Here is an 18,273-nt window from a genome sequence, read left to right as displayed (position 1 = left end):
TGTTTATTATCATTACTCCAGTCTTCAGTGTCACATGATCCTTCAGAAATCACTCTAATATGAGGATCAAGACACATTTATGATTATTATCAGTGTTGAACACGGCGTTGAAACCATCATACATTTTATTTTTCAGGATTCTTTGATAAACAGTATTTGTTTGAAATAGAATATCTTTGTAACTCCAGTCTTGAGTGTCAGATGTTCTGGTTCTCCAGTTCGTCACGCCGGCGGGTCGACAGGTATCGTGCGATCACAGTTCCTGCTCTTTTCCCAAAGCGGTCCGACTCTTTGTCCCTCGCAGGAAAGAACAGGACGGGAAGGGGAATGAGGGAGGAATAAATAACGCCGCATTTTCTTTTCCTCGCAGACTTCTCCTAGCCACTCTTTGTGCGGGAACAAAAGCCGAATGGTGACGGATGCTGGCAAGCGGCCCGGGGTCTGCCATCCAACACACAGCAGTGTGTAGAGCTGAGGCGGACTCTGATTGGACGAGCCGTGTTCAAATGTATATATGTCTTCCTGTTAAACTGGGGGGGTTTCCATGAGTTATGGAACAATTTCCTATTGTGTGTGTGTGTGTGTGTTGAAGACTGCAAATGTAGCAAATATGGTTCGGTAAGGTTTTATCCCGACACTAGGTAACAAAAAAGTTGTGCTATTAAGTTCTAAAAGTGTTATTTGTTGTTTGAATGGAAAGTTACATGTCATCATTCAAACATTAGAGGAATGTTACATTTGAATGTTCTCTGAAACAAGTTGCAACATGTAAACAATGTTTCAGATATAAATGATCCAGGAACGGTGTAGCTATAAATAATTCTTTGAGAACATGATTACAGTTTTTTTATAATCACTTTGTTACTATTTTCAGAACCTTGATGTCATTTTTCACAACTAAACTCACAACCAATGATTTTTCAAAACTTTAACACATTTCTCAATTGCTAGGATGCAATACACATAAAGCTTAAATCATTTGTTCATTCAACAAAAATCCCCTGTTCAACATCACAGTACGACTATTTCAAAAGCCAATACACACATTACACTTCACATGAGTGTGTATTCATGATGTCCGTACAGTGATCAGCTGACACAAACATGATCAGGAACTGTTGTGTTACTCTTACTGGAAACAGACACACAGTCTTCCATGTTTACAGTAGATCATGAACGTTTCAAGATTACGAGATTCATTCTCACCGATTATTGTGGAGCGTGAACCAATTACACGTCAGTATCCTCTAGACTAATATTATATATTTGCTCTGATTCCACTAAACCTGTGTTGTGGTTGTAGTGTAGTGTTTTGCATCAGTATATCACACACTTTGTTCAATGATTCCTCTATGTGTGTATTCTCTCTGCGACTGCAGTGTTTTACAGAGATGTGTGTGTGTGTACTGTACATGTAGACCATAATGAACCCTGGATCTCCTATTGTGTTCTACAATATTTAATGATTGTACAAACAATGACTCAGTGAAACTATCGGTTGCTTGTGTGTGTGTGTGTGTGTGTGTGTGTGTGTCTATAGATATGTTTCAATGGTATTTCACAGTAAATGTGTTTTTTGAACCAATGAAAGATGTGAACGCACAGTGCAGTGTCCTGAACATTAGTCCGCCTGTGTTACAGCGATGACCGTGAGTTTTGAAACCAGTTTTTTTGTCCATAGATCGAGTGGTCGAGTGGTGTACGCCAGCCGCTGCAGTGAGCCGGTGTTGTTCGTGTTCTTCGTGAAGGTGTGTGAGTGTGTGTGGATTAATATGCCGGAGAGCAAGCGTGCTTCTGCATGCCCATGTGAGTGTGTGTGTTTGACAGTGTGTGTGTGTGTGATAAACAAAGATGCATGTGTGTGTGTGTGTGTGTTTGCAGGAAGGAAGACAGTGCCACACAGGCCTGCCGAGGCACGAAACCAGTCCCTCCATTCAGACCTGAGACGGGTGGAGAGAGAGAGAGAGAACAAGGCTTTGCATTTGTGTGAGTGGGACGAGCGATGACTGGTGGCAGAACACACACACACACACTCGAGCCTGTTTCGGCCACTGCTGCTGTTGTTGTACAAGCAAACGTCTGGAAGTGAAACGTCTTAATCTCGGGGATTAAACGAGTGTACAAGAATCAGCTGAACATGAAACATCATTTTAATTTTAATTGTATAATTGGTAACACTTTAGAATACGGTTCTTTCATTAATGAATAACTACACAAGAACTAATGAGTAACACATTATTAACAATCTAGTAACTATTATTAACTAACAAGAAACTCTGATTAATGAACTAGTAAAATAATGGCGCACAGATGAAAGTGGTAGTTCACTAATAAGTAATCAATAACTACTATTTTTTTAATACCTCCAGAGAACTACTGAAAAAGTTTATTAATAATCTAGTAACTACTATTAACTAAAAGAAACTCTTATTAACGAATTAGTAAGTAATAGCTCACAGATGAAAGTGTTACTAGATACTTCTGTGGGAATTACTAATTATTTGGATCCGTATTATAAAGTGAAGATCATTGGAACTAACTAGTAATTACTCAAGTGTTACTACATGATCTAGTCATGATTTGTGCAACCGTTTGAGATTTTTTGGTGAACTTTAGTAACTTTTAGAAAATGTCTTTAGTAACACTTGAGTAATTACTAGTTAGTTCCAATGATCTTCACTTTATAATACGGATCCAAATATTTAGTAATTCCCACAGAAGTATCTAGTAACACTTTCATCTGTGAGCTATTACTTACTAATTCGTTAATAAGAGTTTCTTTTAGTTAATAGTAATTACTAGATTATTAATAAACTTTTTCAGTAGTTCTCTGGGAAGTATTAAAAAAATAGTAGTTATTGATTACTTATTAGTGAACTACCACTTTCGTCTGTGCGCTAGTTCGTTAATCAGAGTTTCTTGTTAGTTAATAATAGTTACTAGATTGTTAATATTGTGTTACTCATTAGTTCTTGTGTAGTTATTCATTAACGAAGGAAACGTATTCTAAAGTGTTACCGTATATTTACATTATTTCAGTGCTGGGTAACGATTAATCTCATCCAAAATAAAAGTTAGTGTTTACTGTCACAGTTGTGTTCATGTCACGTGTGTTTATTAGTTCATCTCTAACTCCTGTCTTCATCCGTCTCTGTGTTTAGTTCCTTTAGTTCAGTCAGTTCTTGTTGGTTGTTAATTGTGTTTAGAGTGTGTGTGTGTGTGTGCGTGTGTGTGTGTGTGTGTGTGTGTGTGTGTGTTATCCTGTGAGTAAGAGTTAAGTAAATCGTTTGTATTGGAGCCTTTGGACTTTGAGTCTTCAACCAACACCCTGTGACATTTAGTACATGTGTGTGTGTAGTGTATAATTTTGTATATAAAAATACACACACATGCATGTATATACTGTATATATATATATATATATATATATATATATATATATATATATTGATAATTGATATTAGAAAAAAAATATTATATATATATATATATAATATTTTTTTCTTAAATATATACATGCATGTATTTATATATACAAAATAATTATATACAGTACACACACATATATCATGTAAATAAAACATAATTGATTGCTTCCCTGCACTGAAAAATGTTTATAATATAACACATACCTTTTTATTGTGCTGCTTTAAAAAGCGTTTGCAAATCATGAAATCAAGATTACTGGTAACACTTGACTTAAAGCCTTTATTATAATGCATTATTCCTTGTACCTAAAATTGCTTGTTTGTCTTTCTGAAGGTGTAAATATTATAATGTATTATAAGTGTGATTACAGTTATTCATGAGATCATACAAATCATTATAAGGTGCATTATGAGGTATAATTCATGCATTAAAAATACTTTTATAATGCATTATTATTGTATGAGGCTTTAGTAAAGCGTTATCAGATCATGTTATTCCACTAGTTTAGAGCAATAATCAAAGCATGCTAATTAACATATTAGTGGGAAAAAATGTGTTGTGAGATCATGCAAAGTAAATATTTTCCAAATAAATGCTTGAATTCATAAACAGAAACAGTTGTTTAACACTGAAACATGCTTTTATAATCTAACTCTTTCCCGCTCCATATAAATGGGTCTTTAGTACAACATTAAATATACAGATGCTGTAATATTTTCATTTATTGTGTTTGATGCTTTATGCTTTTAATGCTCTGTTTTCATCATCATGTCCAATAAGAAGATGTGATTCTGCTGACACCGGACGATGGATAATACTGAGATTAATCAATGGCCATTCAGAGAACAAAACTGGCATGAAATTCCCTAAAATCGTCTCTCAGAATCATTACCCTGTCAGACCAAATGCATATCTGTGGTGTTTTCTTCACCGTTTCTTCAGTTTTCTCCAGATCAGGAGTTTCTGAGAGAGTATTTCCAGAAGAGAGACCAAATTGCCTGAAGATATATCATTATATCATACATTTTAACACACATATATGAATATGTAAACTATTTCCCCTACAATAAAACACACATATATTTGTCATGTTGTGGTTTGTTCATGTCATGTGATTGCCTGTCTGTCATGTGATCCTGCCACATTCTAAAAAAAAAAAATGCTGGGTTGTTTTAACCGATTTTTGGGTCAAATATGGACAAACCCAGTAATTGGGTTACATTTTTAAATTACATTAACCCAACGTTTGAGTTTGTCCATATTTGAAAAAACAACCCAGCATTTTTAGAGCGTGTGTCCTGTCATTGGTTAATCACCTGTTTGTTGTGTCCTCCTCTTGTGTTTATTCTGTGTGTTTTAGCCTGTGTCTTTGGTGATTTTTGTTCAAAGCTTTATGTCCACGTTTATGGTTTGCTTTAAGTTCACTTTTGCTTTAGTTTGTAATAAACGGCACTCGGGTTCTCTCTACAACTTGTCTTCAGTGGATCCAGGTGCTATCCAGCACACACACACACTCCTGACACCAGGATCCCGGTGTTATCGAGCACACACACACACCGAGTGATGGATGATGATGATGATGAGGCCGGGTCTGTGAAACTGCTGTCAGGGAGAAATGAGTTAATTGCGCGGTGATGAAATGCATTCCCCGATATATAAAATGCCCAAGCACATCCTTAATTAACACAAAGTGTGTTTTTGGCAAGAAATAGTGCAACGAGACAGAATCCTGGCCAAGATCAATTCAGCGGCTCTCGTACAGTGACACAACGGGAACAAAAGAGCTACACACACTCCTCATCCCCAAATCCAGTGTGTGCTATATACCTGCTCTCTATATAGTGTGTGTTTATGATCTCAGAGAGCGTTTCTGAGCTTGACCTGATGATGGCGCTGCAGTTTACTGATGTCTGACCTTTATGTTTTCAACATTTCCTTCTTTAAGAAAACTAAAAAGAAAGCTGTAATACACATCATTGCGTGAGTTGCTGATGTGCTTGAGGAACAGACACATGATGTGAACGAATCCTTGTTGTGTTATTCACAGAAAACAAGTTTACTTTGAGATCTCAACAACCGTGGACGGCCCAACAGAGGCATTTACACACACACACACACAAACACACACTCTTGAAATGATAGTGTGAACGCCCTGGGGTGCTTTCTCTCTTTCTTAAAAGGCCTCGATGTCCTAGTCCGAACGGACAACATGGCGGGAGTGTATTTCGTGAAAGGCCGAGGGTCTCAGATCAGGGTTTATAGACTAAACATCTACACTTGTCTAATCCCTTGTTTGGAAGACATGCAGTGTTTACTGTACTCTGGGCTCTGAAGACTTATTTACACTGCTATCCCTTCATATTCTCAAATATTTAATGCTATTTAAATGATAGTGTCTGTCAGTGTTTATCAATTTAAAATTGAACATGTTTCTCCTAAATGAAAAACAACTTCTTAGACTAGTCTTAAAAGTCCGTTGACATCTCAATGTTTTTTCTAAACATATAAATCTGTTTACATTTTCAACATGAGGCTGATTGTGGTTTGGTTAACTGGTTCTTAAAGGAATAGTTCACTTTAAAATGAAGATGCGGTCCGGGTCATCACGAGCTCTGGGAGATGAATGTGGGGGACCAGACACTCTTGGACCCCATTGACTTCCTATATGCTCCTGTTCTCATCTCTCTCCCACTGTTTCCCGTCTCTCCTCTACTGTCCTGTGGAAAACCCAATCTCATGGAAATAAAGCAACCTCTGAAAATATTATTATAATGCAGTCTTGAAAGAGATTAGCTACAGCGGGACGATAAAGAGATCTCCCGTCGTCTCGCTGAAGGAACGGGATGAGCACATTTCCCTGCCACTACTTAAACACTTAGCCTCCTTTTCCGCTTTCTGTTTTGTTTAGTTTCTATCAAAACTTCCTGCTCTTCTGGCCGGCCGGATGCTGTGTTTTGTGGAGAGAGATAATGGAGACATCAAATTAAATTAGAGAAACAGCTACTTTAGATAATGCGAGTTAAATAACTATGATTGTTTGGCAAAACATTATATGTTTTGTAACAAATTCTGATGAGTGTCAGTTGACATGTTGTTGAAAAGTTACTTATAGTTCGTAGAATGTCTAAAGTGGACTATCAAAATAAAGTATAACCGATAGTTTAAAAAAAGGAGAAATTAAATATGTATAATAAATATAATATGATATAGTGTAATAATAAAACTTAATATGAGAATTAGCCAAACGCTCTTGGATCATGTGTGTATCAGCTGGTCTGCTGTAGATTCAGAACTTGATGATTTTAATGCACGTTAATAAATTGATCTTCATTCAAAGGAAAAGCAATAATGGATGTTTAATTATCAGTGGCGCTTGATTTCGACGCTGAATATCAGAGGCAAACGCAAACGCCGGTCTCAGAGTAAGCGGATCCGGCTGGACTGAATATCTGTCTTAAATTAGACTCTGACTTTGTGTTGGAGTTATTCATGCCACTGTGTAACTGTACACTCACCCTGAACTACAACACACACACACACTTATACAAGTCAAGTCTCCATTTAGATAGAGCTTTCAACAATACAGAGTTTCACAGCAGCTTTACAGTGATTCAGGAGATTACCGTAACAGAGAGTGTTCAGGCTTTACAGCAGATCTAGAATAAAGTTATTGTCCAGATGTTGATTCACTTCTGTTGCAGAGATCATTAGTTATTAGTTATCAAAAACACAAACCTGTGTAAACGCTGACGGCGTCACATGTGTTCAGTCTATAGTGTGAATGTATTTGTGCGCAGGCGTATAGTCTCTCTTTACAAATTGACCTCACCAAATTACTTCTCTGGCCTTAAAAATGTATGATACAGAATTATTTATAACTCTGAGACAAAAAGCTTGAGAAATCAAGAAAACCACGAACGTTCCGAAATCCAGTGTAAAAAACTAACAAGACTACGCAGGGAAAGACAGAAAGGACCAGGCTTGAATACGGTGAGCAAATAAGGAGATGAGACACAGGTGAAACTAATGAGTGCTGATGAGTCCAGGCAGAGCATTATGGGAGATGTAGTGTGTGAGTGAATGGTCTGTCGTGGAGTGCCCCCTGGTGGATGACCGCTACAGTGGACATGTGAACTGGAATCATTTTGACAACGTTTTATTCAGGATTTATGGGAAGTGTTCCCGGTTCCGGCTGACCTAATCTATGCAGCCTAGCACTGAATCATAGTGTGTTGTGTGTGTGCTAGATTAGAGAGATGTGTTTTTATTCTAGACTTGATCTGCCAGAGTGTGTCTGCTTCCCGGACAATGTTAGGAAGATTGTTCCAGAGTTTTGGTGCTAAATAGGAACAGGATCTCCCGCCTGCAGTCGATTTCGATATTCTTGGTATTGTCAACTGGCCGGAGTTTGGAGATCTCAATAGACGTGAAGGACTATAATGCGTTAAGAGCTCGCTCAAGTACTGGAGATAAACCATTCAGTGCTTTATAAGTGATCAGCAATATTTTAAAATGTATCCGATGTTTAATAGGCAGCCAAAGCAGGGTTGACAGAACCGGGCTAATATGGTCAATCTTCCTGGTTCTGGTAAGAACTGGAGCGGCTGCGTTTTGGACTCGCTGGAGTTTGTTTATTAAGCGTTCAGGACAACCACCCAGTAGAGCATTACAGTCATCTAGCCTTGATGGCATGAACACATCAACTAATGTTCCACATTCATCAATGAGAGCATGTGACACAATTTAGATATATTTTTAATATGGAAGAATGTGGTTCTACAGATACTAGACAGAGATTGGCACACACACACACACACACACACATTCATAACCAACGATTAAGTCTTAACAGAGCAGCCATCAAGTGTTAGACAGTATTCTCATGTGTCAAAGTTTTTTTTTTTTTTTTTCCAATAATTAAAATCTCTGTTTTTTTTCAGAATTAAGTAGGACATTTCTACTCATCCAGTGTTTTATATCAGCTGTGCTTTACATTAATTTTGTGAATTGGTAAGTTTCGTCAGGACGTGAAGAAATAAAGAGCTGAGTATCATCAGCATACCAGAGAAAACTAATGCGTGTGTGTGTGTGTGTGTGTGAGGATAGCATGAACAGCAGTGGTCCTAGTACTGAGCCTTGAGGTACTCCAAACGCACACACACACTTGTTTTAGGGACTTTCCATTGACTCCTACTGTATTTAATGAATCTTTTATATAATTTTATATCATGAAGGCAGTGCGTGCTGTGTGTTTATTATCCCACCGGGCGAGTGGTTTATGGATTACATTCCTCATATTCACATCGTTTCTGAAGAAGTGCGACTGACACACACCCTGATTCCTGATAACATTCCTTTCACCCGCGCCTGTTTTCCTCCGGAGTGTGTGCATCTCACAGAGAGAAACAGTGTGTGTGTGTGTGTGTGTGTGTGAGTGCTGCACTAATGCTCTGAAACTGAAGTAAAATCTCACTCTTGCCGCTCCATTACCAGGGTCTCAGGAAACCCTCATTACTGATGATGTTGTGGTGTGTGTGAAGCTCTCGGTCTCCACTAATGAGGGCGCACGAGCTTCTACTAAAGTACTGTGTGTAATTTGCCTGATCAATCATATTTTCATTAATTAAATTTATAATATTACAGATTTTTATTCGCTTTGGTGCTGTTTTCTCAAGTAAGGTGTACATTTGTAAATCTCTAACACACCTAACCCATCAGCTGTCATCACAGTTACACACATCATAGCTATCGTTTTCAAAACAAGATAATTGTAATATTTGTTTTGATCCCTGAAACTCAACAGTGATGATCTTCCTTCAGTTCAGCTCATTCAGCAGCACACAATACAAGAGACATGTTTCAAATCACCCTGAAGTAATTACAGTAATACCGACGTCGGACTGATGTGTTTGATGTCATCTGACTCACTTCCTACTAAATAAACAAAGTAAATAAAGACCTTTTCAATGAAATTAAATGTTCTCGTTCATTTATGGAGAACAAAATGAATAGACTCGTTCAGTAAATGTAACGTTTTTACAAAGATGTAAAAAGCAGCGCATGAGCTTTCGGCGTACAGATCCCCGATCCTGGAGAGAGACGTGCTAATGTGGATTCTGTCTAGATACAGTATGGATTATAAACATTTTGCAAAAGAAAACCTAAAAAGGTTCATTATAGAGACAGTAAGACAAGAAACCAGTTCACCGCTCGTGTTCCTCAGCTGCACACCAGACCAGCACTTCTGCTGGAGACTAGTGCCGGTAATCCGCTATCTGTGGAAAAGGGGATCTGGGTCTGGATCTGGGTCTGGATCTGGGTCTGGATCTGGGTCTTGGTCTCGGTCTCGGTCTGGATCTGGGTCTGGATCTGGATCTGGATCTGGATCTGGGTCTCGGTCTCGGTCTCGGCCTGGATCTGTGTTTCGGTCTCAGTCTGGGTCAGGGTCTGTCGGGCTGCTCGTGAACACGTCTTGCTCCTCACAGCCTCATGATTGTGTGTGAGCCGCTGAACATCCGACAGAGAGAGAGAAGCCTTTCACTCGCCCACAATAACTTCCTTTCATGGTTGACATTCACAGGCATTAATAATACATGTAGATCTGCGGTCAGAGACCATTACCAGAGTGTGTGTGTGGGTGTGAGAGAGAGAGAGAGAGAGAGAGAGAGTGTGTGTGTGTGTGTGTGTGTGTGTGTGGTGAGTAGGTCACTGAACCAGTCTGGACTCCAGTGGTTTGAAATGCCGCCCTCTAGTGGAGTGACGCTGCCGCACACTGGGGATTGTTGTCATATTTAGCTGAACCATTCGTCATCTTTACCCATAATGCCCTGTGACAGGAGTAATGACTGCGCTGATCGGGTGCACATGTATCAGCGCTGTCAGTCAATGCAAAACCCTCAGGGACAGCCCTGATCGAGTCTCTGCTCCTCCACTAGAGGGACCCACTGCACCACACACACACACACACACACACTCTTTACTCCAGTGAAGTGTTCCTCAGGGTTCCTCTTCGAGGCGGCTGGTTGCTCAGGCACACTGGGGCATGTTGTCACACCAGGACCTCTTCTGGAAATAAAGTGCACAGAATTGTTTCGAATGTGAGAAATTATTATGTGAGAAGTATTATATTTTAAAAGCCTCTACACAAGGATGCCCTCACACACACACACACACACACACACTCACTCACTCACTCCAGTGTCGGGAACAGCCTGATGGGATACATATTACATTTATGTATGGATTGGTGATAGTAGCATATATCCCTCATCTTTCAAAATACTGAATAAATGTTTGATTTGCGGAAAATATTAGGTAATAGGGTTTCTGTACAACACAGTCATGAGTTTGATTAACACACACGTGTGTCAGTGCTCCTGTTGTAGAGCATTCCCCGAATCTCCCACCAGAACCAGCTGGAGATCTGGATCGGGTCATAGCCACAATATTCAGCATTAATGAGAGGTCAGAGGTCAGGTGGAGGTCGTCATGTGAAGGTCAGAGGTCAGATGGGAGGTCAGGTGGAAAATCCACTTTTCTCAGGATGTAATTTTTTTGTCAAGTAATTTGAAAGTTGCATTCAAAAGGGAGGGCTAAGATAATACACTCAGCTGAAAATTGCATTTTTAAGTTCACTTATCTGTTCTACAAATCCGTTCAAAACTGTGATGACGTCACACAATAGCAGAATGCTAGCGTGATCCGGCCAACAACGGCCTAACCTGTACGAAATCAAAAGGACATAAGCACTCGTTCATTCGACTTTTGGCCTATAATCTATATTGAACGTGCGGAATCAACAATAAAATCTGTGTTGATTTAACGACAAGCAGGTGAAAGAGACACATTTAGCCGTTTAGCCCCATAGACTCCCATTCATTCTGCTCTCGCCCGTGATCACCCCCAGTGGAATTATAATGGATCTGCAACCAGGATGATCCACAACGGGGCTAATAGGAAGTGCCGAGGCTCTGGTTTAACCCTAAGGATTGTCATCATGTGATTCATCAGCCTGAGCAAAACTACAGAGAACTGGTCTAGCAGTCTACGAGTTCGTGCACCCTCACACACACACACACACACAATAATAGTCCTCGTGTTAGATCATGTGTATTCAGCACTGGTTGTGTGTCTGGTGGCTCTTGATGAGAGTGATTGAGTGTGTTGTTGTTTAAAGGTGTGACGAGCTTGTTTACCACATCACTGAAGAAGACCATCAGAAGCTCATCCACAGTCAACAGTCACCGCAACTACAAACACACACACCACAACTACACACACACCACAACTACACACACACTGGCTGGAGCAGATCTGCTGATGAACCTTCGACATCTGAGGCTTAATCGCATTTCACTGTCTGGGGACCTGAGACTTCACTGACTAGACCAGACCAGACTACACCACACCAGACCACACCAGACCACACCAGACCAGACTACACCACGCCAGACCCGAGACTTCATTGACCAGACCAGACCTGAGACATCATTGAGCAGAGCAGAGCGGTTCTGTGTGATCCTGTGAGTCTGTCAGGTTCAGTGTTGATGCAGTGATGTGGATGATCTGACCAGTCGACTTTGCCCAGCCTGTGTTTCTGTTTGTCCAAACACAGACGACTGTATCTGTGTGAACTCTGTCATCATTCACTAATGTGAAACTCTTCAAACCTGTAGGAGGATCTGTATTCAGAGATGTCATCATCATTCCCACATCATCATCATCATCAGTTTATGGGCTCTAGTGTATAAATATGACAGATCTCAGGTCTCAGATCAGTGTTTGATATTTGACTGGTTTAGTCCGTCCTTCTGTTGGACTCTCACACATGAATTATGTTGAATATCTGTTCAATTGAACTCCACAATTAGATAATACCAGTTTAGCTCAACCAGTGACCAAGCAATGCTTCATGTTGTTCAGTGTGTGTGTAAAAAGAGCAAAACATCATCAGCTCAAAGTGTGTGAGTAATCTTTGGCCCCAAATGTGTGTGTCTGTGTGATGAGTTATTGTGTGTAATATGTGCGTTTGCTTTATTTAACTGTAGTGTCCTGATCACACTAGAGGAACACATTAATGGTGTCTGATGCCGTTTGCTTTTTGTTCATCTTCCTCTGTTGGTCTCGGCGAGGACGGATGAGGAACGGGTTCGGTCACGCGTCGGGCCGGTCGGGCCGCATCATTCCCGCATGATAAAGGTGTGTAACACACCTGAGAAACTGCATCACCTTACTCACATTCAGGAAATGAGTCAGTCTGGAGCTATTTATAGTGTTGATCACATCAGCTGTCTGTGTGTGTGTGTGTGTGTGTGTGTGTGTGTGTGTGTTCACCCGAACACCACCCTTAGGGAACATCAGCTGATGTGTCTGGCCTCAGACTCTCGAAACTTCATGTTTAAGCAATTTCGTTTCTTCCTTTAAAAAAAAAAAAACTATGATCAATAAGTTATGACAACATATGTTTTTGCATTGCTTTAACTCATCAAAATAAGTTAGGCAACTGTCAAATTTGTTTTTTATAAGTTACACAAGATTCAACTCATTCCTTAAAATCAGTTTCATGTAATTGAAGTTGAAATGACTTTAAAAAGTAAGTTTTTTCTACAGTCTAGAGAGTTCACTACACTGAACATTACTTAAAGAGACTTTCATTCTGTGACATAATTCAATTATACTTTTAAAACAGTTTTTCTTGGTTGTGTGAACATTAAGCGAATGTCATTCTTCAAACATTATGAGAACGTTACTTTGTAATGTAACGTTCTGAAACAAGTAACATTTAAAAACCATCAGAGGAACGTCGAAACGATTCAGAAACGCTCCATGAACGATGAATGTTTTTGCTCTAACGTTTTGAGAACATTATATAACTTTCTACGAACGTTCCTGGAGGAGAGTTTGTTCCTAACTTTGCCAGATCGTCGCCTGTTATCTGGGCTGTTGTGATCAAAGTCTTTTTCAAGGAACGTTAATCACAGATCTGGCTTTCCCAGGAAATTCCTGAGTGAGCTCTGGTGAATTACTCTGATGTCACGAACCGCATTATAAAGACAGATTTCCGTCAGGATATGAACACAAATATCTCAGGCCAACATGTTTATACGAGTGCAGCATAACTCTATAATATCTCAAACACATCCAAACGTATTCTAGATGAACTCTTTCGAAACACACTGATATAACATCAGTTTATGATAAATCTCAGAGTTTCTGGCTGTGACTCGTGCGGTTGCGACACTCGTTTCTACAGTGAGGCGTGTGCACACACACACACACACACACACACACACACACACACACACACACACACACACACACACACACACACACACACACACACCTTTAAAGGCACAGCTCACACTAAAATCACAGTTCCCTCAGTTTACTTTTGAGTAAATGAATTCCTTTCACTTTAAATTTGACTAAAAAAATGGAAATAAATTGTGATTTATGATGTCAAGCCAAAATAAAATGGTTTCATAAAGGCCACATGACGATCAGATCTCCATAATGAGTATTTCTCTCAGTTTTGCAGCTTCTTATCTTCCGTCATCGTCACTGGAGAGAGACGTTCATTAGGCCTGTAATTGATTGCAACATTCACACTGTTATTGTCCTGTTAATTAATGTGAAGCTGCTTTGACACCACTTAAATTGTCCAACTACCACTATTGTTCTGACACATGTGGAAAAAAATCATGTTTTGGTAAATTATAATTTTGACATAATTTTGGCTTTTCAATTCTAGCTTGTTTCATCACAATTATGACTTTGTATGCCATAACTTTGACTTGCCATGTAATAATTATAATTTAGTATGTCACAATTTCTCTGTATGTCATAACTATGTATGTCACAAATCAGACTTTTTATGTCCTAATTATGACTTTAAGTCATAATTTCGATTAAATGGGCATGGACATATAAGTGTTTGTCACTTATATGATTTAGTGAGTATGTCTGAAATTTTGCCTTGCAGTGCCATAATTATAATTGAGTATGTCATAATTTCTATCTGTCATATTACAAGTTTTTATTTAATAATTTTGACTTTTTAACCTCATAATTCAGCATGCATGTCATAATTTGGACTTTTTATGTCATAATTTCGATTATGTGGAAATATTGGACTTGATTTTTTACATTCATCTCATATAATTTACTATGTCATCATTTCAAATTACATAAAGCACTTCTTATGTGTCAGAAATGGAAATTCCATACTGCGTACCACCGTGACTAGACATCAACAAGTCATTGTTTATGTGACTGTGCCTTTAAGAAACGCTCGGCTGGTGACGTCAGCGCGTGACGCGCTGCGCACTGTGGGCAGGAAGAGTGCGCGCGGCTCGTGTGTGTGTATGTGTGAGAGGTGAGCTGTGGAGAGAGAGGGAGAGAGAGAGAGAGGCGCATTGATCTCTCGCGGAGACACGGAACAAGCTCCAGCACGATGCGCTTCTGATGCGGAATCGAGCTCATTCTCACCGCGGAACACGCTTCGAGCAGGAGCACACGCGGCCGCGAGCCCGAACCCGGAGTTTGGACCTGATTCATGCGGATTGAGCCCAAGGCGGGTGCACGCGGCGCGTTTCAGACCAGAGAGAGAGACAGAGAGCGCGCACGCACGCGCGACCGAGAGTCCGTGCCCGTGCCCGTGCTGAAGGAGCCATGAGAGAATACAAAGTGGTCGTGTTGGGCTCCGGTGGCGTGGGAAAATCCGCGCTAACCGTGCAGTTCGTCACCGGATCCTTCATCGAGAAGTACGACCCGACGATAGAGGACTTTTACCGCAAGGAGATCGAGGTGGACTCGTCGCCGTCGGTTCTGGAGATCCTGGACACCGCCGGTACCGAGCAGTTCGCCTCAATGCGAGACCTGTACATCAAGAACGGCCAGGGCTTCATCCTCGTTTACAGTCTGGTGAACCAGCAGAGCTTCCAGGACATCAAGCCCATGCGGGACCAGATCATCCGGGTCAAGCGCTACGAGCGGGTTCCGATGATCCTAGTGGGCAATAAGGTGGACCTGGAGGGCGAGCGGGAGGTCTCCTCCGGCGAAGGCAAAGCCCTGGCGGACGAGTGGAACTGCCCCTTCATGGAGACCTCGGCTAAAAACAAGGGTTCGGTGGACGAGCTGTTCGCGGAGATCGTGCGGCAGATGAACTACGCGTCGACGCCCGGCGGAGGCGATCAGTGCTGCTCCTGTGTGATCCTCTAAACACGGGCGCCATTACTCGGTGCTTGTTCTCGTCTGTTGCCATGGTGAGTGAGCGAGCCTCGAGTCAATAACGGCCAGAACCAACCGACGATTTACGAACCAGCGAGCGCGCGAAGTTCGAAGCTCGAGGACAAACGTCACTAACAATCTGTGTGGATGCCGAGTCCGCCACACAACACTGTCATATACGTGTGAGAAAGATAGCAGTCGAAACTCGGACTTTAAAAGTCGTAAAATTCAAAATTGTGGCATTAAAAGTAGGAATTCATTGACATAAAGATCGGCATAATGTCATTCTTTAATCTCATAATTTCTATTTTTAGTCCTAATATGGCTATTCGTGTCAACATAGTATGTAAATTTTGACTTTCGATTTCAATTGCATGACTCAACGTCACAAGTCAAAATAAAGACTTGGTATGTCATGATTTCCATTTAGTATGTCAATTTCACCATTTTATCTTATAAATTTTGCTTTCGACTTCAAATGCGACTTTTTATGTCCTAATTTCGACTTGTTATGTCATAATTAAGGTTTACCAAAGTATGATTTTTCTTCTTATGTGGTGGAAATGGACTTCCATGTCACTGTTAAGGAGACAATTCAGGCAAAAATGAAGATTCTGTCATAATTCGCTCACACTATGACTGATCTCGGACCGCCGTTCTCCCGTTTGTGAAGTATGGTTTATTATAAACGCGGACGATGACAGAGTGGTCGGTTTTGTGTGGACTGTCCCTTCAACGGTCATCAGTGTTCCTATAAGTGTCCTACCATGTCTTGCACACGACAAAAGAATATTAAAACCAGTGTTTACATGACAGAATACTTGAATGTTCTGGGATTATATGTATATGAATATAGACGAACCAACACATTGGGCACTTGAGGGGTGTGTGTGTGTTTTCATGTGCCTGTCTGTGTTGCAACACAGACGCGTGCTAGTAATTGTTTTTATTTCATTTTATGTTGGAGGTGTTGCAGGATTTCTGTACTGTTGAGCTGCGTCTCCTCGCGAGGATGAGGAAGAGGAGAGCTTCGGAATAGTGGATCAGTCTTCAGGAATTCTGCGAAGATGTCATTGATGTCAACACAAGTGTCTTGCACTCTCAACTGGAACTTAAACCCCAAAAACGTGGAACTCCGAGACGCACGGCGGGAGTTTGAGGCGACTCTCTTTGGAAACCCTTGTTGTGAATCCTATAAAGTATTGAAACCACTTCCCTCCTCCTTGAGCGCTGCACGAGGACTTTATTTACTGTTTTGACGCGAGGATCTTTACGTCATCGTCGCGTCGAGTGCCTTCCAAAAAGCTGAGTTTAGTGCCAACCTGCGAGGAGTCTCGGTTCGAGGAAATCCACCCAGTACTTACACACACACTTACGCTTGCTACGGTTTCTGCGGCTGGACGGACGAACGTTGTTTTGTTTCGGCCTTTGAGTAAAAATCTTCTTGGCCTTTTTTCCTCAAACACAAACACAGGTACCGAAGCCCTCAGACTCGAAGACTCAAACCACTGTCTCTAGACCAGTTTTGAATCAGATCTGTTTTGTTTTTAACAAATGTGATGTACCATTGAAATTCTAATCTGATTGTACGTTTAATTTCAGGCGAGCGTTTTAACAGCTCTCTGATTGTTTTAAAGAGACTTTTAATACATGCATTTTTAAAAAACATCATCATGCACAGTGTTTTGTTTGCCCTCCTTTTGTTCGAGAACTCGCTGTTGGTTCGTGGTGGGGTTAATGAATGCAAACCTCTTAACCTTGAGCAACTGGTAATTATGCATAAATTGATTGACGGGTCCGATCTCTGGCGACGGTTTAATGCACTTTGATGATCCTGTAAACACGCACGGTGTTCGGGTGAATCTGGGAATGAAGGTTTCAGATGTGTGCTGGGTCATGTGACTCGATCTCGTGCCTTAAAGACACACTCCTCTTGTAAAACACATGTCAGGAATGTTTGGTTAAGGTTTAGAAATAGCATGTTTAGCATCAGGCGTTGGCCTGCTCATAATTATACATGTGTGCAGGAGTCCCAAACGGGCTAATGTGCGCTTCACCGCAGTCACCAGTGGCCTTGCTGGATTTGTAATTTTAGAAACATTCATAACACTTTACAGTAACGTTCAATAGTTAATATATTTACTATCAATGAGCTCTCTTAGCATTTATTAATCATTGTTTATGTTAATCAAAATTACACAGTGCATTCATACTGTTAACAATTACAACCTTTGATTGTAGTGACGTATTAGTTCATATTGAAACTAATGCTGAAGAAGTATTGTTCATGCTAACTAAAGACCACTTTATTAATGTAAATGGTTTCCTAGACATGTCATTGTCCAGTTTACGCTCGCTTCATGCTGTCGACACACTCGCACTGTTGGAGAGAGAGCTTTCGCATCATTCGCTCGCCCTCATCTCCACGTTTAAAACGTTTTCAAATGCAAACTGTTTTGGTCCCCATTGACTTCCAACTGTCAAAATCAAGAGCAAGTCTCGGGTGACGTGAATTACACTTCATGATGTTTGTGTGTGAACACTGATAGTCCTGAGTTTGCTTTAAACTCTGATGTGATGTTGACATGTTTAAATCAGAGGAAGTTGATCTCGTCA

General features: G+C 40.5%; 1 protein-coding gene across 1 annotated transcript; it reads left to right on the top strand.

The window, feature by feature from the left end:
- Positions 1 to 14,809: 14,809 nt before the first annotated feature.
- On the top strand, positions 14,810 to 17,325 carry rap2b (RAP2B, member of RAS oncogene family). Its single transcript, XM_039647577.2, has 2 exons — positions 14,810 to 15,692; positions 16,625 to 17,325. The coding sequence occupies exon 1, from the start codon at positions 15,100 to 15,102 to the stop codon at positions 15,646 to 15,648; it is 549 nt and encodes a 182-aa protein (XP_039503511.1). The 5' UTR covers positions 14,810 to 15,099; the 3' UTR covers positions 15,649 to 15,692; positions 16,625 to 17,325.
- The last annotated feature ends 948 nt before the right edge of the window (positions 17,326 to 18,273 follow it).

The sequence above is a fragment of the Pimephales promelas genome, chromosome 10 (assembly GCF_988280905.1).
Source record: "Pimephales promelas chromosome 10, fPimPro1.hap1.1, whole genome shotgun sequence".
NCBI classification, from domain to species: Eukaryota; Metazoa; Chordata; class Actinopteri; order Cypriniformes; family Leuciscidae; genus Pimephales; species Pimephales promelas.
Note: the sequence above shows the minus strand (reverse complement) of the source record. Positions and strands in the feature narration are given on the sequence as shown.